This window comes from Oreochromis niloticus, linkage group LG8 (assembly GCF_001858045.2).
Source record: "Oreochromis niloticus isolate F11D_XX linkage group LG8, O_niloticus_UMD_NMBU, whole genome shotgun sequence".
NCBI lineage: Eukaryota > Metazoa > Chordata > Actinopteri > Cichliformes > Cichlidae > Oreochromis > Oreochromis niloticus.
Window position 1 is genome coordinate 21,431,452 of NC_031973.2, and position 27,793 is coordinate 21,459,244.

At 43.0% G+C, this 27,793-nt stretch overlaps 2 protein-coding genes and 2 long non-coding RNA genes across 6 annotated transcripts; 1 reads left to right on the forward strand and 3 right to left on the reverse strand.

Moving 5' to 3' along the window:
• Positions 1–918: 918 nt before the first annotated feature.
• foxj1b (forkhead box J1b) lies at positions 919–5,338 on the reverse strand. Its single transcript, XM_003438711.5, has 3 exons — positions 4,426–5,338; positions 3,590–4,252; positions 919–2,913 (listed from the first exon to the last, which is right to left on the reverse strand). The coding sequence occupies exons 2-3, from the start codon at positions 4,178–4,180 to the stop codon at positions 2,005–2,007; spliced, it is 1,500 nt and encodes a 499-aa protein (XP_003438759.1). The 5' UTR covers positions 4,181–4,252; positions 4,426–5,338; the 3' UTR covers positions 919–2,004.
• A 965-nt stretch (positions 5,339–6,303) lies between these two features.
• LOC102080307 (uncharacterized) lies at positions 6,304–14,646 on the reverse strand. 3 transcript variants are annotated; one of them, XR_265738.4, is made up of 4 exons: positions 10,014–14,646; positions 6,988–7,077; positions 6,615–6,911; positions 6,304–6,432 (listed from the first exon to the last, which is right to left on the reverse strand). It is a non-coding gene; the product is annotated as an uncharacterized LOC102080307 (long non-coding RNA). The 3 variants fall into 3 exon arrangements; XR_003221455.1 differs by lacking the exon at positions 10,014–14,646 and adding an exon at positions 8,259–8,605; XR_003221454.1 differs by lacking the exon at positions 10,014–14,646 and adding an exon at positions 8,259–8,605 and having other exon boundaries at positions 6,615–7,077.
• Positions 8,986–27,532, forward strand: ubald1a (UBA-like domain containing 1a). Its single transcript, XM_003438710.5, has 3 exons — positions 8,986–9,246; positions 9,901–9,960; positions 25,104–27,532. The coding sequence occupies exons 1-3, from the start codon at positions 9,139–9,141 to the stop codon at positions 25,425–25,427; spliced, it is 492 nt and encodes a 163-aa protein (XP_003438758.1). The 5' UTR covers positions 8,986–9,138; the 3' UTR covers positions 25,428–27,532.
• LOC109203279 (uncharacterized) lies at positions 16,943–25,095 on the reverse strand. Its single transcript, XR_002063223.2, has 2 exons — positions 17,600–25,095; positions 16,943–17,494 (listed from the first exon to the last, which is right to left on the reverse strand). It is a non-coding gene; the product is annotated as an uncharacterized LOC109203279 (long non-coding RNA).
• Positions 27,533–27,793: the final 261 nt, after the last annotated feature.

Genomic DNA, 27,793 nt, shown 5'->3' on the forward strand with positions numbered 1-27,793 from the left:
GGATGATTTCTTTAATTGACACCATTTATTGCATTAAGGCATGATTGCATTTTCAAACAGCTTAAAAAAGGTACAAATGAAATAACATGGTAAGATTAAAGAGGTCATGTCACCCACCATAATGATACAATAAGAAAGTCTGGCCATTAACTGATGAATTTATGCATCTGTCCCTAAACCCTCCTCCAAGATTTCTGATCGGATTTCTTTTAAACAAACCTCACAAATTAAAGAAAAGTAAAACCTACACTAATGTAATCAATAAGGTCAAAAGAATCCATCACCCTGTGATAGAAAACAGAACTCTGAGAAAACTCCAAGTTATCTCCAAATCTTCTCACAAAAGATCCATGTGCTGTGAGGGCACAAGAGATGAGACACTTGGGAAAAATTGAGAAGTACAGCGAGTCCGTACGCCTCTATCATCAGGCTAAAGACTGATTTGAAAATCTTCAGCACAATGTGTTCGTTCCCACCTGATATAAAAAAAAAAAGTACATTAGAAAGCAAATACCAGCGTTCTAACAATGCCAGTGACACTGATGTTATTAAATCTGCTCCCTAAAACAATCTCAGCTGCAACTCTGCCAAATGTGGCGCAACAGAACTGAAGCACAACAAATGCTACATCCATTTTAATCCTGGTGGTAGGCGGCCTCTTCACCGTATGTGCTTGGCAGCCTTTCAAAAATGGCGGCTTGGCTGATTTTTAATAACAGAGACGGCCCGGTAGTGGTGGGATGGGTTAATCGTCACAGAAACTCTAATAAGCTGCATATCAACAAATTTGGCGGAATATTGTTTTATAAAAAATCCTGCTATTATATATATATATATATATATATATAGATATATATATATAGATATATACATATATATATATGAAGGAAAGGAGAACAACAAACAAACTCTTGCCAGTTTGAATTATTGCAGTGTCGAGTTCATTTGCAACACATGCGCATTGTTTTAATCATGTGGTCAGTAAACGTTTGAAAGTATGACTTTAATACCGTAAAAAATTAAACTAAACATCTTGAACATAAGCTGTCTTTCTTTCCTAAAAATTGCTGCCTATCAAAGTGCATAATGTTCCATTTCATGACCCCACCATCTGCTCCGGTTTTAGCATTGCAATACATAACTGTAGACAAATGGCAAATGAGCTTGCCTAGCTTCATGCTATATACTTATATATCTATATGTATATATAGATATATATATATATATATATATATTAAATTGACTATATAACAGCATCTTAAACGAATGAGTTCTAATCTCTTACAACGATATATATTTTTTTCCTTCTGTCTCCATTTTTGCTCCTTCATCCTTCATCATCACACAACATCAACAATTGAGATGAATGGCTGATTTCACTGCATGTTAGTTAAAAAAAAGAGTTAATGCTAATGTAGCACAATAGAATCCAGTATGTCAGTCCTGTAGTGACAGTGCTTTCTCAATAAGCTCAGAGGGACGAGCAGCTGCAGTCCGGCCGGGTTCAGCGCTCATCCTCGTATTCAACCTCCACCAAATCCAACTTAAAGGGTGAGAATTTGTCTCTTCTTCATCATCCTTCCTCCTTCTGTTCCTTCTACGCTGTGATATGAGTACATCTGAAAATTGAATTTGGTACGTAAAAGTCTTTCTGTTCTTTTTGTCAGTTCTCTGATTGTTTGAGTATCAGTGCTGCGTCGTGCTGCACGCTGCTCCCTGACAGGGAAGACAATGGAAGTCTATGCCAGGTAATGATCAATAATCATCCAACAAGCTTTAAAGTCTTTTTAAGGGAAGAAAAAGTGACAAATTAAAAATGCAGAGTGCACTGCAGTAGAACTGAGGGGTGGGATATGATTGTAAAATGGGGCTGTAGCTCTAACTTTTATCCTTAAAGATAATACAGACCACATGGACCAGCAATCAGAGAGGTCATTGAATGTAAAAAAAAAAAAAAAATCAACAAAAAAATCAAACAGAAGTCAGTGTGGTTAGGGTCAAAGGTCACAGGTAGCTCTCCACTCGTTCCCATGGCTGCATCTCTGTGAAGAAGCCCTCGCACAGGCCGAAGCCCTGATCCAGAGTCAGAGGAATGGCCTGTGCCTCCTCTTTTATCTCCTCCCACGTTTGCAGCATCGCTTCTTCTGGCTGCTCCGGGAAGAGCATGGAGGGCTCGTCGAAATGCTGCAGCTGCAGCTGATGGTGGTGGTGGTGTTGGTGGTGGCTCTGGAGCAAGTGATCTGGGTCCAGCTGTTGCTGCTGTGGCTGCGGATTTGCGTGAGGCACGTGGAGCTCTCCCATGCTGACCGTACACTCCATGGAAGCAGCGCTTAGGTCCATGTAGCCGTAGGATTGGTGATGGAGGTTCATGTGCTGGCTCTGACCCATAACGTCCACTCCTCCACACCACCTCCCCTGCTTGCCCGGCCCAGCGAGCTCCATCTCGCAGCCCAGGGAGCTCAGCGCCGTGTTGATGTCCAGATCTTCGAAGGTGCTGCAGCTACCGCCGAGGACGTCGTCAAACACGGAGGACAGGTCAAAGTCCCCTCTCAGGACGTCTGCATTGTTGGCCTCTGTGGCTAGCAGAGGGGACTCCGTGGCCCTCATAACCTTACTGTTGCTGTTTTTTGAGGGCAGGTGCTTCCGTTTGCCTCCCGCGCCCTGGTAGGGGCAGCTGTTTTGGCTGGCGTGGTAATTCTGAACTAGTTTGCTCTGCCTGTGGGCACTGCCGCTGGTTCCGCTGCCACTGCTGTAGTGGTTGGCAGACATCCTCCTGCGCTTGAAGATGCCATTGACAAACATGTCAGCATACTGAGGATCAATCTGCCAGAAGCCTCCCTTCCCTGGCTCGTCCTTCTGTCTGGGGACCTTCTTGAAACACTTGTTGAGGGACAGGTTGTGACGAATCGAGTTCTGTAACACACACACAGGAACACAACGTGATTTAGCGTGGACCCCACCGGCTTTGAGCAAATTTAAGTCAGTCATGCAAAAAAGAAACTGAATATGCCACTTTGAGAGGGAGATGGGCAGGTGGGTGTTGGGGAGGTGGGGCGGTGGGGGTGGGCATTGTTGTTGTTTGTATGGGGAAGCAAATGTACCTAATGAGGCTTTCTAGTAACAGGCAGCTCTGTGCATTTCAAACATGATCAGCTGTGCTTAGCTGCCATCTCTCTCAGGAGCCCTCATTAACACGCACGCACACACACAGACACACACACACAGATTGGAGTGCTTTCTCCACCCCATCACCGTTCCCTTCAGACAAAAACCCTGCGAAGAGCACTCTCTAGGAGGATGGAAATTTCAGATGGATTAAAAACACTTGTCATGGAACTCATCAAAGGCAGAAATGAGACACTAATCCTGCAAAGAGACAGAGAAGGGGGGGAGGTCTGAGGTTTTCAATTATTATAATTTAAGTTTCCCCCCCACACTGATAAAAGAAAGGCCTCGTCTGATCTCCTGTGGCCTGAATATGCCGTGTGTGGTGGTGACACTGAAGTCAAATTGCTGGCCCTTCTCTCCCTCACTCCACCATTTAGCAGATTCATAAATAATAGAAGAAGAGTTATCCGGTCTCTGTTACCTGCCAGCTGGGCTCCGCGTGTCTGTAGTAGCAGAAATTCTCCGTGATCCAGTTATAAATGGTGGACAGAGTCACTTTGGGCTGCTTGCTGGCCTGCATGGCCATGCAGATGAGAGAGGCGTAGGAATAGGGCGGCTTGACTTTGGGGTTGGTTTTGTAGTCGATCTCCACCGGCGGGCTTGGCTGAATCGGGATCTGCGGGTAGCCTGGCGTGGGGTGCGCACCGCTGGCAAACCGCGGAGCCGCCGCGGTGGAGTCGCTGCCAGAGGTGACGGGGCTCCCGAGGTACAGAGGCATCCCGGTTGCGGCGGTGTCCCCGGCTGGAGGGCTGGAAGGAGAGTCGGTGCCCGGTCCGGGGAAGCCGAGTCGTTTGATGAAGAGGTGCTGCTGCGAGGACGGACACTCGAGTCCCGCGCCGCTGGGACGCTCCGGGTCTGCGCTGAGGATGGAGAAATTCTGGAGCCAATGGAGGCTGGTGAGGCTGTCGTCAAGGGGGGCAGACTCAGACCCAGAGACGTGATCCTCCGGGTAAGCCGCCAGCCATCTCTCCTTAAACTTGTTGGCGATGTCGGGGCTCGTCAACACCGGCATCCTGGCTTTGTACACGCGGCAGAGGCTGAAGACTGTCAGAGGCTCCTTAAAACTGGCATTTAAAGTTCAGCGCTGTCTCAAGGCGAGAGGAAAAGTAAAGGAAAAGAGCGCAAACACGGTCAGATAAACGGATCAAACCGTGCCTCGCGTAAAGGTGTCGAATGGATAATCAGCAATTAGATATTTGCGAGCATAACACTCAGAATGCGATGAATAAATGTGCTAAAGATGCCCGTTTGACCTACCTGCGATGTAGCCTCGCTGGAGGAGATGCTCCGTGTGTGCACCTGTTGCAGTGAGTCCCTGCCTCTCCTCTCCAAGGACTCAGCGGCGCATCCACTCTCTGCGCAACAAGTGCGGCGGGGAGGGTGGGGCGAAGAGCATCCAGCAGCCGAGGCAAGCTCACATGGAGGCAAAAAAAACAAAAAACATAACACACAGAAGAGAGGCGGCACTTAGGACAGATCCATGCTACCGATTCGACCGCTCGGCTCTACTGGAGTGTCCGTGGGAGGTCAAAGACGTGAGGAGGTGTAGGGGTTGTGAAATAAGTCTTCGAAAAATCTCCAGGGACTGCCCACTATCCCTTTAAATGCGTTCTGGGGGAGTGATTTCTGATTGGTTGGCTGTATATCCTGGCTTCTCGCCTTTACTTCAGGTCTCTCTCTCTCTCTCTGTCTCTCTCTAAAGACGGCCTCAGCAATGACTGTCAGGACACGAGTGGGGTTGGTGCACGCAGACTGCGGTGCAATAAGGTCAGTTTAGTGGTTTCCTGTTTGTCTTTATTCTAGGAAGCAGGCTAAAATTGTGACACCCCCACCCCCACCTCCTGCGCGCGCCTCACACACAGCATCCCCGCCGGCGCTGAAAGAGGCGCGCCACAGGTCCCGCGTGCAGTTTGCACCTGCAAAGAAAGCAGCAGTTAACTGATAAGCTCACGCTTCACGTAGCTTTTTAAATTACAGCTGATACTGTGGTGCTGTCAAGTTTGAAAAGGACACTGTTTAATTGAATCTGGCTTTAACCTGATGTGTGTTACTGGAAATGTTGATATCGATCAACATATCGAGTAAATACAGAGCCAATATTGCAATACAGATACCGATACTTCTAACCTATGATGGCAGCTTATGGGAGAGCAGTGCTGCATGATTTACCAGATGAATCATCATCAATTTTTCAAATTCTGAACACATTTTAATCACCATTAAATGACTGTGAGTTTTACTTTCCACAATAATTAGTTAATACAACAAAACACACCTTTTAGCTCTTCGTGTATTTTGAAACTGGGCTTTTTGTGATCTAAAATGTAAATATAGAAGCAGTTTAAGTCAGCTTCTGTTGTTTAATTGTGATATGGTCTATAAATCGAATAGACATTACAGCATAAAAAGGATCAGACATTTCTCATAGTGCATGTTTGAGGTATACTTTTTCAAACCCGCCCCCAAGAAAAAGAAAAAATATTTTATTTAATGCAGTTCAGTGGGCTGCATACTGAATTTAGAGGATAGAAACAAGGTATCGATGTTATCATGTATCGATCCAATACCGTGTTGATATCGATACTATTGATATGTGTATCTGTCATCTGTCAACTGCCACTGTTTGATTTCCAGTGTTCTGCTCAGTGATGCATTGCCACAGGTTCAGGGTATTCACTGGACTCTCGTCAGATAGAAAAAATAAATGAATGGTTGTTTTTCTACAGGTTTTGTTTTGCCCTGCAGGGGGTTTAAAATGATTTTTTAAAAAGTTCTGCAAAATATCCACAAAATATTTTTAATACTTTAATCAAGTGGCAGTATAAACCTAGACCCCTAAAGCCTAAAGCCTCATTGATTACTTTATCATTTTATGCATGCATATGTTTAGAGTAAGGTGCATTGACCTTAAACACACACTGTGAATATTTTAAAATGTGTGTGTGTGTGCTGTAGTCATATTCTGCACAGGTTAAAAAAACATTACAAACCAATATTTTTCAACTGTATGCAGAAGAGCATATTTGAATCATGAGGAAACACTGCCTCCCCGTGGATCAATTCTGCATTGCACCTACAAGCCAAATACAGGTAGAATGGAAGGAAGAAAGAAAGCACTGATCACTTTCTGTTGGGGTACACTTTTCTCCCCCTTTTTATTGTCACAGGCTCATGGAGTATCATGCAAAACTGTTTTGCAAAATGTGTGAAAGACTGGGACAGGTTGGCATCTTATCTTGCTCTTGAAACATTGGATGCAAGTACCTGGGAATGTGAGGGGAAAAAAACTGTAATTAAACCTTGCATATTACATCATTAATGGTCAACAGAGGCAATTTTACCACTGCTGTGGCCTGCATGCATTAATAATTTTCCTTAAATCCTGGGAATATTTTCAACAGTATGCAGAGCCAGCTAAATCTCTTCCTCCTCCTCCTCTGACTTACTTTAGCAACACATCTGCGTGAAGCTTGAACATTTGGAGTCCAGAGGCCGAGAAGAGCTAGCTTTTCATCGTACTGCACCAGCAAGCCCTTCAGGCTCTACAAAGCTTGTAGAGCCTGCGCATGCAGGCCAGGTGACACATCCCTTCAAGGAAGCCTGATTTCTATAATGTTTCCAGGTTTATTTAGGATCTTGACAAAGGGCTTGCTGGTGAGACAGGCAAATGTTTGTACAGCTGTCCTTATTGTTGCCAGGATTCCCACTGTCCCTCAGCAGAACCAAAGCACACATCTCAAGGGCTGAAAGAGATGCAGAAGGCTGGTAGTAATTCCCTGAACTGAAGTCCCCCACTGTGACTCAACAACCCAACATTACCTTTTTTTTGTAGCAGAGGAGACTTTCGTTTTTAACACTGCAGGTCTTCCTGTATCCTTAGAGAGCATCTGTTGTCCTTCTTCTCATGTCCTGTAGTATTATGGTACATAAGTCTACATATACACTGATGGAGGCTCATATTAAACATGGCTAAAGCTTTAAATAGTCAGTAATCCCCGTGATTCAAAAATGTATTCTTCAAATTTCACTAAACAAATGATTTCAGGTTTTTTTTTCTACCCATTTAATCTATGCCATGCTAAAACTTCCAGTTTCAGACAGTGGACAGACAGAAGTGCTGTATCACTGCACTGCCCAGCATAATATAAATAAGGATCATTTTCATGTGTGAATCACACAAACAATCTAAGGATAAAAATATTTAGAAATGATGAAAATGATCTCAGTACTGTAATTTAACTTCAAAGTTTCTTTTTTTAAATACTTCCTTTGACCAGCAGGTGTCTCTCTTTCCACTCTTTGCTCCATCAAACAGCCACAGCTGCTACAAACAAATGTTTACAGTTTACATCCATCCATTCGCTTCCGCTTATCCTTTTTCGGGGCCGTGGGGGGCGCTGGAGCCTATCCCAGCTGTCTTAGGGCGAGGGACAGGGTACACCGTGGGCAGGTCGCCAGTCTGTCGCAGCAGGACTAACACATATACACAGATAACCATATATACTCACATTTACTCTCTTTGGGCAATTTAGAGTTTCCAATTCTTTGGAATGTGAGAGGAACCCGGGGAGAGAACATGCAAACTCCACACAGAAAAACCCCGGCCTGATGGTGGAATTGAACTCGGGACCTTCTTGCTGTGAGGCACCGTGCTGCCCTTACAGTTTACACTTACCCACAATTCCAAGCGGCGTGTGTGATATCAGAAAGCTCGTTTTACACACAGTCTGCACTAAATCTGCTGTTTTAGAAGTATGCTGCCTTTGCACACTCTAATCCGCCCACGTAGTTGCTCTTTATTGCCTTTGACTTAAATGCTGAGCGCAAACCAGACGGGAGTGTTTCCAGTCATTTAATTGGCCCAGTGTAACTACCCTAATAATCTATTGTTTATTCATTGTCACAGAAACCAGGACTTGACTGTATTCTCACATTATTTCATATTAATTTCATTTGTTTAGAGATTTGAAATTATACCCTCATTACTGTGGTAATTTCTAACTACTGAATAACTACATGTAGATTTAAAAAACAAAACAAAACACAGTGTCCTGTTTACTAAAAAAGTGAAATGCTACCCATTAACTAACCTGTTGGCAAGTCCTTGGGCAAGTGAAAGGGAAAAAAAGGGGAATTTGCCCTGCAACCCATCAGTGTAAACAGAGACTGTTATTTCAACAAAGGAGAAATGGGGATGCGAAAGGCTGTAGTACCGCCGCAGTCCGCACTGATACGCTGCGGCACTGATATGACACGCGCGCGCGCACACACACACACACACACACACACACACACACACAAGTGAGAGGTAGTTTTGTGAGAAACTGCCCAGAGCAGACACGACGCTATTCACCCACGGCTGTCGGCTGTCCCTAATTTAACTCGGAGCGATGTAATTGGCGATGGTGGATTTGTTTACCATATTTGGCGAGGTAGTGACACAGCGAGCCTGGGAATTGGACGAGAGCGGCCGTCATTCACAAAAGCCTCGCCTTCTGGAGCTTTACAAACAAAGCGCGTGCTCACGGGATTTGTAGTCCAAAACAAACCGTTTCTGAGATTCCTGCGGTGGGAGGTTAGCCCCCGTTCGCGGCGAATTTAACACCGTGGGTGTGCCGTATTTTCAAACCGTTTTACAAATGTAAACTATTTTCGCTTAATGTGCGCGTAGGTGTCAAAATTAACCGGAAACAGCCGGATAAACACATGCCGAAACGAGACCCTTCCCTTGCGGCATACAAGTCCCACCGGCGGTGCTCTCACGTGATTGGCTGCGTGCTTTTGTCAATCACGTCTTGTTCCTTCCACTACCGCTCCTACAGTAAATATTTGTGTTTGCTCAACCGGCTGTAATGGTGGACGACTGAGGCAGAGGGAACGGAATACAACTCGAGTGAAGAAAGAGGAAAAAACGATCGAAAGTCTGCTTCAGAGCCAGCCGCCGCGAGTAGGACACGGGCTTCGTCGAAAATGGATGAACTCAAACATCAAGTCATGATTAACCAGTTCGTCCTGACGGCGGGTTGTGCGGCAGACCAAGCGAAGCAGCTTTTGCAAGCGGCACATTGGCAGTTTGAGGTAAAGGAGTGTGGGGGGGGAGACAGAAAAGAAAATAAAGCTCGAGCGGCTTAACGTTAGCAGCCACACGGCTAATGTTTACGTCTCACCCACTGCTAGCTTTCATTTAAGCGTGTCTGCCTACCCTTACCCACATTTATTTATTTATTTATTTATTTTTTTTATGTCTTTTAAGCTTTTTAGCACTAAACAAAGCGTTAGTGTTATCCCCCCTCCCTTTTTTAATGTGGCTACTTTCATGCCATAACTTTGGCTGTATTTAAAGTAGAGCTATCTGTGCTTTAGCTGAAGTAAATCCGTTGAGAGTACACAGTAACGCAGTACAGCTATCCAATTAGACCTCACTCTAGATTAAATACTATAATCCGATACATGACAGCAGTGAACAGGCGAGGCCAGAGTACTATTACGCAATAAAGATGACCGCCGTGTTGTATCGACTAGCCTACAAAGGACTACTTTGGTACATTATAGTCTGGTCTGCGCTCAGTCGGCCATAGATCAAGCTGTACTTTTATTTTTTCTCTTCACAGCACGCTCGTTGTATTGTGTCATAAAAACGCGCATTACAGCAGAAATTGCCCGGTAGCTGTGTTTCTTGCTTCTGTCTGCCAGTTAAAAAAAATGTCATTTGTTTTCTGTGTTTCGTTTTAGACTGCCCTCAGTGCCTTTTTTCAAGAAACAAATATTCCATATGGCCATCATCATCAAATGGTGAGTGTGAGGAGGAGGGGGTTGATGACAATCTAGTTTTTCTAAATACATACCCTTCCTTCTTCTCTTTAGACACAGAATGTTGTTTAGGCTGGTGTTTCTTTAAGGCTACCTGCTCTGCTTGTTTTGGGTGGGATGGGGGCAGGGGAACAGCCCTTATAGGCCGAGAGATATGATGTTGTACTAACAATAACAAAGCACATGTCGGCCATGTTGTGAGCTTCCAGAAATAAACACACTAGCAGGCATGCAGCAGCTACACACACAAAGCAGAAGAGAGAGAGGAAGAGAGATTGTGTGTGTACATAAAGGAGGAAGAGGAGGGAGAATGTTGAATGTTGGATTAAAAAAACACCTCATTTTTCATTGTATTAGCTGGGCTGCATAACGGAAGGAAGGGCCTCTGTTTCTGAGTAAGCGAGAAGAGAAAAAAAACAACTCTTTCCAGGAAGACAGCTGCCTCTCTCAAATAGACCCTCGTGCTGCTGCTGCATTTGCCGTCAGTAATTCACCCGTTTTTCTCTCATTGGGTTGTAGCTGCTCCCCCCCTCCAACACAGTGCACGTTACGGGGGAGACGAATCAGAGCAGAGTTAACAGGAAGGCGTTTGTGCTGTAGGAGACTGTGTATACACACACACATGCACACACACACACACACACACACACAGGGGTTGAATATTATGAAACATGAGCAGTATTTGGGCTCTTTGCAGCAGTGCACTTTGGCAGCACACATGCCTTTGTTTTCAGCTGCATTGCATGGCAGCTGGAAGAGCCTGACGTAGACGTGAAAGGATTGTTTTTATTTTATTTATTTTGGACAAAATTGTCCGCCATTATGTTTTCGCATTCTCTCAAAGTCATTAAACTGCTGATCGTTTTAGCCTCAAGTATAAGGAGGAGGGAGAGATTGGGATGAAAGAAAAGAGGATTTGATTTTTTTGTATTGCGTTGTGTTTTAGTGTGCGCTCGTGTGCACTTTTATGCTTTTGGGTGGTAAGTGTTCACACTGAGCGCAGTCTTTTTTTCTTCCTTTATTTTGTTTTTAAATAAATCAGCATTTTTGTAAGAAAGCAAGGCAGGCTTCCTTTATCATCTGATCACTCAATAAGAGCATCTCAGGCTTCCATTTAGCTCATGAAATGTCTCACTTTAATTTGCGAGTAAACACTTTGCCAAGAGCTGCCCTGTGCTGTGTGCCAAACGGGAGCTGAGCATGCTGCAGAGACCGGATGAGGAAAGTCAGAATGCAGCTCACCTGTGTGTGTGTGTGTGTGTGTGTGTGTGTGTTTGTTGTGTTATTGTTATGGATGTGATCTTGCATAATCACTGGTTCACGTTCCTCATTTTTTTCCTTTTGCATGTCTGTTTGCACTCACACACTTCTTTCATACACAGATTTGTATTTTGTGCATGCGCAAGTGTGGGTGTTTTTGTGTGAGTCACAACAGTACTACAGCAGGGCAGCGTGTCCAACCTTCCTGCAGCTTATCGTGCCACAGCGTTCGTTGGTATACACATCTAATCCACTTTGCTCTCACTCCTAACTCCAGCACACACTCTCTCTCCCATGCTGTCTCTCTTCAGCCAGATTTGTGTTTTAAATGCGGCCGCGTCGCTTTTTTTGTGTCGCAATACAAACTGAAGCCTTTAACCCACGCACTGGCATGGGTTTCTTGGCAGCGGAGCAACATTAGGACGTCACGTAGGTCAGTTAGTTTACAGATGCCATTCGGTGAACTGATTTGTGCCATTGTGGGTTTTTGTTTGTTTGTTTTTTTGAAGGGGGGTTAGTCCCAAAGACAATGTGTGAGCCAGAGTAAGGTTTGGCGAATCATGTTCCTATCTAAATTTGGCGTCCTGAAATTGAAATCACCTCAAGTTCAAAAGTGCTGTTGTTTAAGAACATGCGTTTTATCTCTAAACAAAGTGCTGGCCGATAAGGATTTATAAGCTAGCTTGAGCCGGATTTTTGTTTATCTGCGCTTTGGTAATGAATCATTTGTGCGTTCTGTGTCAGAGGGTTATAGCCCATATCAAATAGTGGGGTTAGTGGGTCCACTCACCAGTACAATCTTACGTAATGCTGTGAATGCTGGAGGAGTTAGCTAAAGCTCTTGTCATTATAATTTCCTTTTACCGACTCACAGGAGGGCCTGCGTGTTGGTGTGTCACATTTAAAGAGCTGCAATTTCTGCACAGACATGCATTTACCTCCTGTTTGTTTCTACATACGTTGCTGCATGATTCACAGAGTACACAACCACATGTGGATGCTATCTGCACCAGATTGTCCATTCATTTCTGTGTTTTTGAATGAAGTCATCAAAGCTTGCACCTACTTCACATGCCCTAATCACAGCCCAATCTGCTCTGTGTTTTGTGTAACCTCCTCCCAGTCTACTCCCAGATTTCTCCTCCAAGCACACACACACTGTACATACAAACACTGCAACCACATTACATTCCTGCAGGATGCAATGCTTGCACTAACCCAAAATGGACCCTTTCACATTGAACGTAGCAAGTGCACCCTCGTGCTCAGTCTGCACGGCTCACTATGTTGGCTTTTTACAGATCCAACACACAACAGTTTTAGAAATCATTCTGTATTTCCTGTTTTATAACCATCCTCTTTTCAGCAGCCCTACAACAACATATCGTTTCGTTTCATTCACACTTGGAACGCGTGTTTTCTGGGTTGTACGTCTGTTGCTGCGGGCTGTTTTGATGCTAATTCCTCATATCAAATATTATGGAAATTCTGTAGCACCTCTGTCCGTTTTGTTTTCATATGTATTTAAGAGCCGTTCTGAGCTTATTTTCCCAGGGATTTTATAAGAATTAATTTAAGGTTTAAAATTTTGAGCTATTTTTGATTTACTGTATAGTTTATCCTGTTAAAAATCTGCCACATCAGTGGTCAGTAAATCCTCACCCTTTTCATTATCTTGTCTCAGGACTGTAATTAACAGAAAATGATTGGTCATTTGTTTGAAAAAAGCAAAACAAAACAAATGATTTCATGGGAAAAATGTACATGAGCAAGTCTGCGAAAACCTCATCATCAATTCAGTCATCATGTTTTCTGATTAATGTTGTCTAGACGGTGTAACTCCCCGTCTCCATGTGGTTCTTTGTGTGTCTTTGTAGGGCAAACACTGATGCTGTGTGTTCACACTAGTATCACTGTTTTCCATGATTAATATTTCTCAATGTAGGGCATGCACAAACACACATACAGCCACAATAAAGTGAATGAAGACTCATGTGACCACAGATGAGGAAGTAGCCCAACAGGATGACTTCCACATGTGACCCCCATCATGTGACTAAGCCCAGTGCAAACTAACTAAGCCACAGAGCCTGGTTTAAATGAGTGTGTTTTTTGTCAGTCACTGCTTTTCAAGGAAGTCTACTGAGGTCCTATTGAATGAAGTCAGGGCTGTGGTGTTAAAAAGCACGTTGGCTTAGTAGGTCAGGATAAAAAAAAAAAAAAAAAAATGCTCCTCAGGAAATATTTCACCCTCCCTTTTCCCTTTTGAACACATCTAAAGTCACGTCCTTTGTGACTGTCCCCTGTTCATGTCCTGTGGATCGGGCCTTGTCGCTTTCCGATTGTTTATGAGTGTAATGGTTAAATACAAGCAGAAAGTAACCTTCAAAACATGATTTTAAAGGCCTTTGAATGATTCTGCTCCTAAGACCAACTCATCCTGGCCTACATACTGGCAACATGATGCAGTCCAAAACAATGTGCTATATAGTTTGAATGATCACATTTTTATTGTGCTCTGATTGCCTTTTGTTGCAAGCATCACGCGTGAGGTGGATGGAACCGATTTTATGAAGGGCAACGTTCAGCGGAGACTGGCTGCGTGCAGTGATGTAGAAGAACAGTCTAGAGCACTGCTGGGCAGTGATAAAAGTAGGCGTGAGGTTGTTTAACGGCTGTTTCCCAGCAATATGAACACTCAGCAGGAGAAAGGAGGAGGGTTTGGTGTGTGATTGTGTGTTTGAGGTGTTTTTTTTGTTTTTTTTTGTAACTACAAACAGTGGGTTTTCGGTGTCCGGGTGTGGCTTTAAAAACAAATTTTTTTTCGAAATCCCAACTTTTCCCCATCCATGTAAGAGCTAATTCCTGAGAAGTGTGCGGTGTGCTCATGCAGAAGAGCAGAGGTATAATTACCTCCATAAATCACTGTGTGACAACATGGACGACTGTCTGCTCCCATTTCTCTCCCTCTCAGTATCTCAACCTTTATCCGTTCATCAGGAAAGGCTAACCAAAGTTAATCAAGGATGCTTGGACTGTTTCTTTAATGCCAGCGAGGAATGAATGAAAACGAGCAACGCTGGGTGTTTAGCTTTGGGCTGAAATGAGGAAATGGTATGGCAATGCCAGGTATTTGGGTGGAAGATACAATAACTGAGTTAACACAAAGCTGCTTTGTGTCTCTGTCACAATCAAAACAGGGTGTCCTCTGTCCTGACAGAAGTGCATTAATTTTAAATCCAGTTTGTTTTCTCACAGCGTTTTGTGATGTCACGTGTTCATGCTATGTAATCCCATGGGTGTGCATGCATCAGTGTCTCAGATTGCAGAGTTAATCGTGTCTAGATCTGCTAATGTTGTTAACGCATGTGCATGCATCTGTGCCTGGATATCTGTGTGTGTGTGTGTGTGTGTCTCACATAGCCATGCCAAGCACCTAACCACATCAGAAGAGGCTTGGCCTGTGCTCTGCATGCTCCAGCATGTTGCCCTGCATGTTTCCAGGAGAACAACTTCCCAGAACCCTTACCACACACAGACCCACAAACACACACACAAAGGCATGCATGCAGCTACACACACCCAAACACACAGGAACTTTGGCTCAAGGGACTCAGGCAATGGGAATCCATGTGGGATGGTTGCGAGGACCAGATGTGTTTATGAGCGGTCGAGTTAGATTGGGTTTCACTGTTTCTAAGAGTCACAGGGTACACTTATACATACACACACACACACACACACACACACACACACACACACACACACACACACACACACACACACACACACACACACAGGAGTTAGGCATATGGCTCAGAAAACACAAGCAGCACATAGCACCCTTGTGTGTTGAATGAAGGCAGTGTTGCCACATTGTGTCTGCCCTGTTTTGCTCAGGTGGCTGCAGCACTGCAATCAGGCTGCGGTCAGCTGATTCTCAGCCATGTATCGCTGGTACTTAGTCCTGCTATTCCAGCGGGGTTCTTTCCGGGCCATATCCATCCCTTTCCTGCTTTCCCGACTTGCATTCATGACCTTTAACTCATCACCAGTGTCTATTTGGTCTCTCTTGCTAGCTAGCAGTCATGGATTTTATTGAAAAGTTAACAAATTTTGATGTTAATTGATTTGCAATATTTTAATGCATTATTTTTTTTAGGATAAAACAGATTAGTAGTATTGTGAACAGGAATTTTGGATGGAAGATGCTCTTTGCGTTTTGTATGGAGCCAACACTTTGAACATTTGCACATTGAGCATTTCTTTTGTGTCTTAATATGTACAAAGGGTTTTAACTTCAACATACTAATAATGGCTTTTTAAACTTGTAGTTGGCCTTATTGGGTTGCATCGATACTGATAACAAAGATCTGATATGTATGTTTTTGAGGTAAAACAAAAACTAATTGAGATGTATCTGAGTATGCACAGCTTTAAGAAGGGTGTCTTTTAGGCAGGCTGAATCCGAGTGCACCTGTGATTGGTTCTCTGTCACGATGACCTTTGGGCTAATTGTTTCCTTACCAAACTCCTTTTTCTAGATATGAGTGCCACTGAACATCTATTGTTAGCCTGTTAGCCACTGTTGTGAGGGGCACAGTGTGTGCAGCTGGTCACACTCCCAGTTCTCCTGTATTTGTAGTTCTGTTGCTGTTATTTGACTTTCATTGCTTCTCACTTCTTTGTTTCTCTTTAGCATTCTCCTTCCTTATTTAACGGCGTCATAACACATGCACACCAAAACAGAACATCTGAGCTAATGATCAACAGAATTTCTCTGGAGCACATTCCAGACAGAGCTCTGTGCGAGTGTGTGTACAATATTAGCTCACGTACATATGTTCAAAGAGTCAGCGGGACTCGGCTGCTAGAAACTGAGGGGAGGCGATGGTCACTTGAAACGTTCAGCGGCACCTGTTTTGCTTCCTTTATTTAGTTCAGCAAAAAAACGGCCAGATCTGACGTCCAGCCACTCCCAGAAACCCCAACTGTCACCTCATTGTTGGTAAGCTGTGCGCTGGGATGATAAAACACAGAGAGAAGCTGCCCCGTCTGGTTTAGGTTGCTGCGATGGTGTCGATAGTCAGACCTCGAATACTAAAAGAATCTACAGTTTCTTTGAGTTTGGAGAGGATGTTAGCAAACGGATGAATGGAAATCCAGTTGTTTAGAGTTTCTCCACTATGTGCAAGCGATACCTGAAGTCCAAGCATGCTTTGAGAAGCAGTTGTAGTATTATAAATGTGTCAGGTGTGTCAAGTTTTTTGACAGTTTTTTGTGCTATTCTTGGTTTCATAAGACTATTGTTTCTAAATGGTCACATCCTCTGTTTAAACAGGCAGCCTGGATGTTTGTTAAATAGCAGTTTTAATCACAGGGCTTTTCAATTAACATAAAATCCTCATTAACATTTCTACAAACATGAACAAAGCAGTTATTTTATATTTACTGATTTAGCGTCAGAAGCAGAAGAAGCAGATTTTAAAATGAAATGCCCATTTATTCATTTTTTCCCTTTATAATAACTGCACTGGGACCTAACTACAGAGCTGCAGCTTCAACACAAAAAACAGTAATGGCTCACACATAAGAACACTCCCTATTTAAACATTTAAAAGGCAGGCAGGCAGAATCATGTACTCCTAATGCAGCAATGGGCTATTCAGCATTTTCTGCTTTTTTCTGTCTGTCCTCCTTTCCATTTTGTTTCAGCTTTGTCTTGCCAGAGCTCCTCCTTCTTCTGCCATTAGCCTTTTAGTCATTTCTTCCTCTTTATAATTTCTCTTCTTTGTGGTCCACAAATGGGGAAGATTTATGTTGATCCATCTGTTTGTGTTTATGGTTTACAATGTCAAATTACAAGTAAATCTGGTGTCGAACATCAGTAATTAAATTAACTTAAAAACAGTGATTTTATTTTTTTTATTTTTTGCTGTTGTTGTTTTTTTTTTTGTTGTTTTAAATTGGACATAGTTTTGTTAAACTGTCATCATGTTGAGGTTACCCCGTGTTTTAAAAACATGCTATAGTCAACACTAATTCCAGCTCCCAGTCTCCACACTCTGCCAGCAGTTTAATAAATTAAGGAGGCATTTCGTGTCATGTTGTTGTTCTTGGCTTTCAAGTTATAAATACTTCATGTCAGAGATTAATATCCATCCTCTTTTGCAGTAGTGTGCGAGGTCTCTCACACTGCTGCAGTGTTCCTCCCGAGCGGACACAGATCTGCGTAGTTTAAAGCGGCATTTTTTTCCTTACAAGTCCAAACAAACACAATACAATTAAAGCGAATGTTTCACAAAGCATACACACTTCTCCAAACTTGTGTAATGTAAATAAACCTAAGACTAGTCCTGACCTGGTGTTGCTGGGAATCGCACATCTTCCCACACATCCAGCACCTTAGAGCACTCATGCACATCCTGCTGTTTTCTTTTCTGCAGATCCAGAAGAGCCCATTTAAGATCTGTAACTGGAAGCTGTGAAACAGTTGAATTAAGGCTAAGCACCTTCTTGTTTGAAGACAAACAGCCAAACCCATGAACCCTGAATAAGATGCTCCTAAACATGAGTCTGGTAAGAGCATGCAGGAATAGCCTGTTGCAAGGAAGGGAATGTCAAAATGATCCAAGGAATCCTACACAAGTGTTTGGGATCATTTGTAAAGGAAGTTAAATTTAGCGTACCTTTGTGTCAACGTTTGTAGATACATTTTGACTCGGTGTTTCCTAAAGATTAGGTGCTATTACAGTACGGTATGCAGACATGCAGACATGCATGTGTGCATTGTTAAATGAATTGATAAACAATACAGTTTAAGGTGCTCCTCTGCAAGTTTAAGCCAAACACTTGGTGACAGCTAAATTACACTTTAGTGGAGTCAGCTGTCTCTCCAGTGAGTTTCTCAGCATGCAGATGAACTCCACCATCTTAGTCCTTGTGCTGTTTTTCTTTGGTGCAGCCACACATGAACCAGCGCTACACCGCCATTCAGTGGCCCTTCAGCTCAGTGTGGCTTGCAAAAAGAGACTCACTGGAGATCGAGTCTCCAGTCTACCCTAGTGCCCCCTCCCACTCCCAGGAGCCATTACAAGTAGATGTCTGAATCACTTAATTTGACTTCTTTTCATGCTACAAAGGAGCAGTGACTCCACTTCAAGCTAACTCCAACTGTCTGAGCTTCTCACCCTTTCAGAGGGTACAGTTTAGGCTGTACCATAGGAATCATAATCCACTTCATTGCCCTCATTAAGATAAGGTTGAGGGCTATTTTGAAAGCTGACAGACTTGAAGTGATATAACATTTTTTGACTATGCAACCGAACACTTGCTGTAAGTATTAATGTGTAACAGATACATTTATAAATCCTAATTATCTAAAAATGTAAGAGGTTATCTGAAACAAAAAGCTGATTTTAAAAACTCATTTTCTGACGTGATGCACTCACAATGAGTTTGTTTTTAGGGTAGAACTGTGCGTTCACATGTATATACGGCAAAGAGTATTTGAGCAGAGAGGATTTGCACGTCAGCTCTCACTATTCGTGTGTCTCTCAGATCTCACAGCTGAGTTTGCTGCGAGAGCTGACATAGAATGCGTGAAGTGTATGCAACAGGTCGTAGACAGAAGGGAGACGGGAAGAAGGAAGTGAGAGAAAAAGAGGTGAGAGAAAACGGATATGTCATAAGCTTACACTAATATTCACTTCAGTGGAAAATGATGGAGAAAAAGAAACTAGGATTACATGTCATGTGTTGCTGTCGGGCGGTGTGTTTGCACAGGCTTTAATTTGGTTTCTTCTTCCATTTTTAAATATCTCTGTACATGTATGTTCATGTTTGAATGAAATAGACGAGTATTATTTGCTGTACGTGAATATGAGACATTGTCTCATCAAAGGAGCGTTTGTTTGCCTCGGTTAGATTAATGGAAACAAACGGATGACGTTTCATCCGTTGCAGAATTTGGCTTAAAATCACTCAGCTGGGCGGAAAAATCCAGAGAGGCTGAAACGGGCTCTGTGTGTGTAAGTGTAAAGGTTAACGTTACATGGAGGTGGTCGGTTAGGGTCGCCACTTGCAAAATGTAACCAGACCCTGAGCACAGCTTTGAAACAGGATAAGCACGTCCTAGCTTTCAGCCTGCCTGCATGGCACTCAGACACACGCACACGCTTGATATTTCTGAGGAATGTCTTTGGTTAGACTGGAAATAACTTCAGCTCATCTGTGTTTGTGGACACACACATACACGAAATGAGGTTTACGTAGCTCCAGCGCAGGCTCAGCCCAGGCGTCTTTCGAGCGGTCGCTGCCAGTAAGCCGTACGTTTCTCCTCAAACAGTCTTGAAGAGAGCGAGAGTGGACGAGGCCGGGCTGCTGTGACCACAGAGTCTGCCTCAGTCCCGTCCCATCAACGGGAGATCTGTACTGCTTCCTCATAACAACCGTCCCCATGGTAACCTCTTTCTGTTGGCTCTGTTTTGAACACAAACGGCTTCTCGCTGTCTGTTATTCCTCCCCGTCTCTCCATCTGTATATCTGCTACCAATAGCCAGACCTCTGTGCTGTAGCACTTCTTATGCTGCTACTTTCACTTATACACACAGTCTGCTGTCTTGAAGGTTGTCGCTTTAATGCAGCAGTAACATGTGCTTCTGTTTCGAAACATTGGCTGTCTGAACAGATTCGACTTCCAGGAATATAAGCTAGTATTTTACTCTTTTTTTTTTCTAGATTGTTAACCCATTCAAGTAGTTTCATTTATCTTAGCAAGTTTACCTCACAGAACTAAGTGAAGTATCTCATATTCTTAGATATCAAATAACTATTACTATCCCTAACTGAGCCAATCTAATACTCGCATGGTTCCCATCCTACTTTACTTAAATGCGCATGACACAACTGCAAACCTCCCATGCAGACACATTTTATGTCAACATGCGTATGACTACATGCACCCCCTGTGCGGTCTCACTTAAATGTTAAATTGTTGTACAATGACTGTTGCCTGAAAAGCACAAGAGCAATTGTGCAAGCTGTTTGCACATGTGCAAGCAGCTCCTTCACAAAGAAAAGACACTTTCGGCCGCTCCCTTATTTTCCAAGGGGTTAGCGCAAGAACTGATCCACACATTTGATTTGGTACTGCATGCCCTTTATGATGGAACACTCCTGTTTATCCGGGCTTGGAACCGGCATTGGGAGTACATTGGGTTTTGTTTCGTCACAGTTTCAAACCAGGGGATTTTTTTATTTTTTGTTTGTATGTCAGGTGACTGTGTTAACCTGTGCAGTTATACTTGCATCTCATCTTAATTAACTTTCATTTTAATAATCACCAAGAAATGCAAAGAAATGCATGGGTAGACTCACAAAATATAAATTATAAGATTTTAAATTGAATCAAATAACTGTTTTTCTCTTGTTAGAGAGACAAAAATACAAAACCAAACCAAAAAAACAACCCCTGTCTATGGATGAATGAAATCTGTGGGTAAGTTCCACAACAGCAGAGGTGGCAGATAATAAGGTAATGGTAAATAGTTTTAGTTATATAGTGCCAAACCACAACAACAATCACCTATCACAAGGTATTTAAGTTTGTAAGGTGAGACCCTACAATAATACAGAGAAAACCCAACAATCAGACGACTCCACTGCATTTGGCAACAGTGGGAAGGAAAAAAATTCCCCTTTAATGGGATCTCTGCAGATGTACGTTATATGAGCCACAGGTCAAAAGGCCTAAAAGGTTGTATAGATCAGTTTATAACCATATTCATGGAAATCAGAGGTGTATGGATTTTTTTTTTTTTGTTACATTTATTCACCTTTTGTTGCATTTTGAATTTAGGACATGCTTACTTAAGTGTGTGCCCGTTGCTTGTTCAAGGACCAGCTGGATTTGAACCCTGGCCTGAAGACGCCGGTCTCAGCAGGTCTTGCAGTGTTAGTCTGTCCTTGAGTTAATCTGCTACTTAATACACATGAAGAGAAAACACACATTAACCTGTTGCCTCGGTACACTTCACCCGAGCCATGCCTTTAATCTCTGTAGGATGTGTGAGAGTTTACCTCTGCAGGTGGCAGGTCTGATGTTTTCTTTTTTTCTCCCCACTCTAATGCTCTGCACATAAAGCATAACACTTGTTGTCTGGAGACAAAACAAAGCCTAGCTGTGCTAATATCATGTGGTATATCCCAAATTTGGTATGGAAGACTTCTGTGTGTGTATATAGATGCGTGATTGTGTGTTCCACTGTAGCAGTAGTGACACTGACAGGTCTGGGCGCTGCTGAAGCTTTTGTCAGTGTGAAGGTGTTTAATAATCTGTCAGATCCACACTGAGACATCCTGGCAGAGAAGACAGCTGCTGTGATTTTGAAGCAGATCCCCATGCCTGTGGGTCGATATCGTCTACGTCCCCGGCTCTGTCCAAGGTCTCCTGCAAGGACGACGCGCGATGTTCGAGTCTTTCTGTTTAAAGCTGGTGAAATGTATTGTCGCATTGCTAACTGCAGGTGTATATTTGTACCTGCTTATGTGTGTGCTTATGGATGAGTGAGTCAGTTGCAAAGGTCTCAGCAGACAAGCACAAAGGTCACGTGTCAGCATTTTAATCCTCATTTTTCATTCCTGAGCCGAATGAAAAGGAGGCATTGTTTTTTACCTGAGTTCACACACTCACCGTGAGGCTTAAGAAATCCCGGCAGCACAGGAAGGATCACAGAGGTCACTTCAGCATTCCAGGGTGTCTCTTTACTGCAGGAAGCGGCCTCAGAGACATGAGCCAGCGTTTCCTGTCGGCACAGTGGACGCGCTCACCTTTCATAACGGTTTGCCTCTCAGAGAACCTCTGGCTCAGGTTGGCCCGGCCCGGCTTGGAACCTGCACATTAGCAGGACTAACCTGCAAGCCGCAGCACTCTTAGGGGGCAAGGTGGTTTGATTACAGTCCCAAGGGGAATAATGGTGTTCCTGTCACTGTTTTCTTTGACTTTTCCCTATGATGGCTGTTTGTGTGCCAAGACTATGTGTCACAGTCTGCACATCCTGGGTGGTGGAGCTCAGGGCTGATTAGATACCACAAGTTGCCCTGAGTTCTGGTCATCAGCAAGGAAAACATTTTTTTTTCCCCCACATTTGTCTTGTTAGCAATTTTGTTTTGTCCAATATCCATGTGTCACTGCAGCTGTTATTCCTCATAGCTGATTCATGGAGCCTGTGACTCTCCATTCTGGGAAACTTGTAAAACAACTTCCAGTTAAATATGAAAGAGCCGAAAATGTTGGATATTTTGTTTAAGTGTTAAGGGGGGAAAAAAGGCTTGGAGGATGTTTATGGGAAAATTGGAAGTTTGTATTCAAAGTTCCAGTAACACCGTGAAGAATGAAAAAGGGAACGAAAGATGTTTTTATGAAGCTGGTTAATTTGAAGAATGGTCAGATAGTTCCTAGCATATATCAAACAGTAATTTTCCTCGAGATGCCCATCCCAGCTCAGTCATACTTAAATAAATTCGGTGTTATATAACGCCGCTCCTCTGTGTTGCCAAGCTGTTTTCTTCCATTGTTCAGGCCCGATGATTTAGGGTTATTTAGTCAAGCAGATGCTCGCCCTGCCCTCCCAGCCCTGGCTCTTATTTTTAGGTGGCGACGCTCCTGCCTAAACAGGGCTCCACCTCTGCTTCTCCCGAGGAACAGTAGGTTGTTGTTTTTCCGGTCATAAACTGAGGCAGGGACACTGTGGAGGAAGCAGGTCATGAAGCAGTGCGCGAGAAGCTGCGTTAGCGAGGATGATAAAGGCTTTCTATTTTTGATCTGCCAAACATGTTGTTTACATGGCCTGGTAACTGCAAGCTGGTTGGCACATGGGTGTAGTGTGTGTGTGTGTGTGTGTGTGTGTGTGTGTGTGTGTGTGAGTGTCAGTGTGCACGTTCTGGGTGGCCACTGAAACAGCTCTTGTGGCAATAAAACAATAACAGTGCTGGCACAGAGGAGGGTCAGAGCTCAGGAGTATAATAAAGTCAGGGAGACTGTGTGTGTCTTTTATATAAAGGTATATTTGTAGCAAACAGTTTTTATTAGCACCTGTAAATGCTTTTACAGGTTCAAGTGGGGTATTTAAGTAAAACTTTTAAGACAGTAACAATAACTAAAAAAGACCCTATATCCTAGTTATATGCATGCTGATAACTCTAGTCTACGGCGATTATGGATACTTTGATTTTTATTTTAATCTACTGTTTAAATCTTTAGTTTGTGAGGGGCAACCTATCAGAAGCAAGTTGCCATAAAGGGAAATGGAGATTGTTCTTTTCAGACAGCGGAAGAACTGAAAGGCCTGGTATAAGATGAATAACGATAATTTTGAACTGTGAATCATGTAGTAATAAACACTTGGAGCTCAAAATGAGAACATCATGTGCACTTGTATGCTTTTTTTGTACGTGTCCACAAAACAAGATCAGCAACCTAACCAAGTTTATTTGGTCTGCTAAATAAAACTGGAGGCCATTCTAGAGATGAAACAGGAAGTGGACCTAAACAGCAGGCCGTTATGTTATCATTAGGACCCTCGGCAGGAAGCAGAGGGTGGCTGGGATTCCCCTAAATTCCCTTTCAGTTATGTAAAACAATCTGCCTCTCTTGGAGGAATAACTGCCTTTAAGCACTGTTAAAGGCTACTTTGTATGTACATTTATGGAATAGGGCTTATTTTTTATTATTTTTTAACTATAACTGGCATGTGCAGCTACATTTTTCTGCACCACAGCTGCACTGGTGTACAGTGAACTGGGTACACGAGTTCAGTAATAATATGAGAGGGAAAGCCCCTCTCTGGCCCTCCTTTGGCAGAGTTTTGTAGAAGAAATCATTAGACACTTGTGGAAACACTGGAAGTAGTGTTAATAAAACACAAGTTATAGTGTCACAACTCAAATCGTGTCACTGTCTCAGCAGACTAAACCGCAGTTTGTTTTTTTGTTCTTTACTATATTCAGTCATTAAGTGTAGAACATTAGAAAGTAGTGATGTTGTGTTTTCAAGCTAGCAGGATTCAAAGAAAAGAAGCACAGATTTACACGTGACAGGGGGGAGTGGTGCTTTCTGTGGCTGTTGCCTTGAAATGATCAAAACTGTTAACTAACAGTATTACAGTAATATATTATCTGCTGTTTAACTGAATGATTTATTAACTTTTTATGTCTGCTTCTAATGCCAGGACAGTTTGTCCTTGCTTGCAGTTGGTTATACGTTATATGGTTATTATACAGTTTTGCATTATGACAGGGTGATAAAGCAATGTTGAAATTCTCCTGTAATTCAGTTACTGATGCACTGGAACCCAATTTGAAAAATCATAAAACCTGAAGGCACAATGTGACGTTACTGATGACTTTTGTTTTTTTGTGTGTGACACCAATCAAATGAATGCCACGTTTACTGATTTGCAGTAAATGCAGAGGAACTGAGAGCTGGGAAATAAGTGACTGCACTAGAGATAAATGGAGATATTAAAGTTCAGTAACAGTGAAAATTCACATATAAACTGACACCACAGTGCAGAGACTACATATATCATTCCTGCTTTAGCCTTTTAGTGATAATGGTTTTCTATGTCATTTACACAGATAACATGATGTCTCACAGATTATTGTACTGCAGTGCAGTGTGATTGTTTTTTTTTTCTAACCTGTTTCTTACCCGTTATAAATAAAAAATTGTATAATGCTGCCCCACCCCCCACCCAGTTGGTTTCTGCCTGAAATGTCATTTATTAATAAACCACAACAGCTCAGTGAGGATGTGTGTACTCCTGCATTGATCGTTGTTGTTTTTTTTCCCTCTTCATCCTCAGATGTGCACCCCAGCCAACACACCAGCGACGCCCCCCAACTTCCCTGACGCGTTGACTATGTTCTCCCGGCTGAAGGCCTCCGAGAGCTTCAACAGCGGCAGTGGCGGAAGCCCCATGGCCGCCGCCATGGCCACCTCACCTCCACCCCACCAGGTTGGCGGCTGGGGGGTCTCATCAAATGTACCTAATGTGCCGCAGCCTCCACAGGGACTCTGGACTCAGGGGCAGCCCCCCACACAGCCCTGCCCAGCCTGGCCAACGGGAGTGAACCCGCATACGGGCGCAGAGCAGAAGGCTAGTGTAGCAATGGAGGCAGAGAGATGAAGGCCGCACGGGACTGAAGAACCCGCCCCCCCCATGCTCCCATGTTGGAGAGGGAGAGGGGAGGGGAATGGGAAATGAATGTGGGAAGGGTGTGTGGAGAAGGGGAGGAGGGGGGTAAATGGCTAGAAGTGGGTTTGGGATTTCCCCCCACCTCCCAAAAAACAAAACAAAATAAAAAAAACTGATGATATTGAAAGAGACAGATTCTACGCAAACCAAGAAAAACTCAACGTGGACAATTTGAAGAGGAGGAGAAAACCAATGCAAACGTCAATACAGAAAAAAAGAATAAAAAAAGATACGCACACATAGTAATAAGAGAGCAACTGAGATCTTTGTTAGTTTTTCCTAAGTAAATGCATAGATAAAAGAAATATTATTGAACTAAAAAACGAGAAATGAAAAAAAAGAATCGTCACGCCCAAGGAATCTATGTGCAGTTCAAGGACATTCGAGGCAGCAAACATCAGTTTTTCATTTAGTTTCTTCTTCTTCTTTTTTTAATCTTTTCTGCCGGTGTTTTTCAGCCACTGGGGTTTGTGTTTCCGCAACAGTCTTTGCTGCATGAGGAGACGGGAACGTGCGATGCAGTTGTTTTTTTTTTGTTTGTTTTTTTTTTTATTTGTTTTTTTTTTTAGATTGACTCAGAAACCATCACGCACTTGAGTGTGAGCGTGGACGCATGTGAGCAGATGTTCAGTTTGTAATCAGAAATTTACACACACACACACTTTAGGCTTTTAGAGGAAACACCTCCATACTATCATCCCCATCGTGAAAGGTGGGACTTTTCTTACCTCACCTGGTGGTCACCTGACTTCTTTCAGCCAATCAGGGATTCTTCTTAAACCAACTGTTGCCACCGCTGCCGCAGGACATGTTTTTAAAAGGTTTTCTTCTTAAAGGCAGCAGCCGCTCTGGTTTATGCTCACTGATCCTCGCTACAATGGCTTTTCCAGACACAGATTTAAGACCTGGACTCAGACGCCCAACTGTCCACTGTATACATTTGTTTTGTTTTGGGGTTTTTCCCTTTTTTTTCCTGGAGATTCTGGTTAGTACAAAAGGAAAAAAAAAAATCATGGTTTAATATCGTTTCTAATGCTGATTGTTATGTTTTGTTAGTGGGTAAAGGGAGAGGTGGCTTTGGAAATGGGTGGGATTTCAGGTAGATCTTTTTTTTCTTTTTGGGGGGAGGGGGTTTGAATCAAATGCAGCTAAATGGCTACAGATTTAAAACAAACACCCACACACACGACTACTCCATCTTTGTAAACCGAATTGCCACTTTGCATGATGTGTTCATAATGTGTAACATCTTTTGTAGCAAACATACATGAGTTCGAGACACGTTTCGGGGAGAGGGGTGGACGGAAAGGTGACGGTGGGATTCCCAAAGGTAACTGAAATGCAATAGATGTCTTGCTGTAAAGGCAGAATTGGGGTCTTAGATGCGAGGAGGAAAACGAAATGGGTGTGAGACAGCGTCAGGAAGCCCACCACGGGCAATATGGGGACACTACAGACTACTTTGAGATATACAGTGTATATATAAATATATATACATACCCTCAGATACTGTACTGTGGAGGGGTTTTTACAACATTTAGGTTTCTAGTTTTGACCAGTTTCGGTCCATTGATACTGCTGAGGGGGACACTTCAGGGATGACCCTGATATACGGCAATATTTTAAATGCAGGGTCTGCCCCTTTCTTTTTTTCTTTTTTTTTAGTTTGGATTATTTTTTACATTCATTAAAGATAAGTAAGAAGAAATATTTTGAATAGATGAGGGACTTGTGTTTTTAAAGGCTAAAAAAACTCATTTGGAAAATAATGGCTATAATAATGAAAAAAAGTAACCAACTTCCTTTTTTTTTTCATAGACTAAACCAATGTTTAAGTTCATCCTTTCTCCATGCTTCATACTTTATTTGGTAATATCAGAGCGTTTCTGGGTGGGCCTGTTCCTAAATGGTTTCTCATGTATGTTCCCCCCTGCCCCTTGTATGACTGTATGAGACCATTCCCACAATATTTGTGGACTACCTGATAATTAACTTATCATTTTTGTGAACCTAAATAAATATTGTATGTCAACCTATTTGGGATGGTTTACTTTTGTGTGCAAGGATTGGCATGAAAGGTGGGAGAAATGGACCTGAGGCCTGTTACATATTCAACATAACCAGGATATCTGGATTTACTTAGCCTAACATCAGCGATCAGGATAAGCGGTCGGACGAAGCTGGGTGTCAACTCAGTAAGTTAACCCAGGGTTTCCAGTGTGTGTTGCTATGCACTAGAAGACACTAGAAGCATTTGACCAATCACAAACACAGATAAATCTACTGTCATGAAAGAT

What these genes read in the sequence shown, in the direction of transcription:
- foxj1b (XM_003438711.5), bottom strand. Translation starts at nt 4,180, where the DNA reads ATGCCGGTGTTGACGAGCCCCGACATCGCCAACAAGTTTAAGGAGAGA. An exon ending in ACGCGGAGCCCAGCTGGCAG is followed by an intron (nt 2,914 to 3,589) that starts GTAACAGAGACC and finishes TGTGTGTTACAG; the next exon opens with AACTCGATTCGTCACAACCT.
- ubald1a (XM_003438710.5), top strand. Translation starts at nt 9,139, where the DNA reads ATGGATGAACTCAAACATCAAGTCATGATTAACCAGTTCGTCCTGACG. An exon ending in CGGCACATTGGCAGTTTGAG is followed by an intron (nt 9,247 to 9,900) that starts GTAAAGGAGTGT and finishes GTTTCGTTTTAG; the next exon opens with ACTGCCCTCAGTGCCTTTTT. An exon ending in ATGGCCATCATCATCAAATG is followed by an intron (nt 9,961 to 25,103) that starts GTGAGTGTGAGG and finishes CTTCATCCTCAG; the next exon opens with ATGTGCACCCCAGCCAACAC.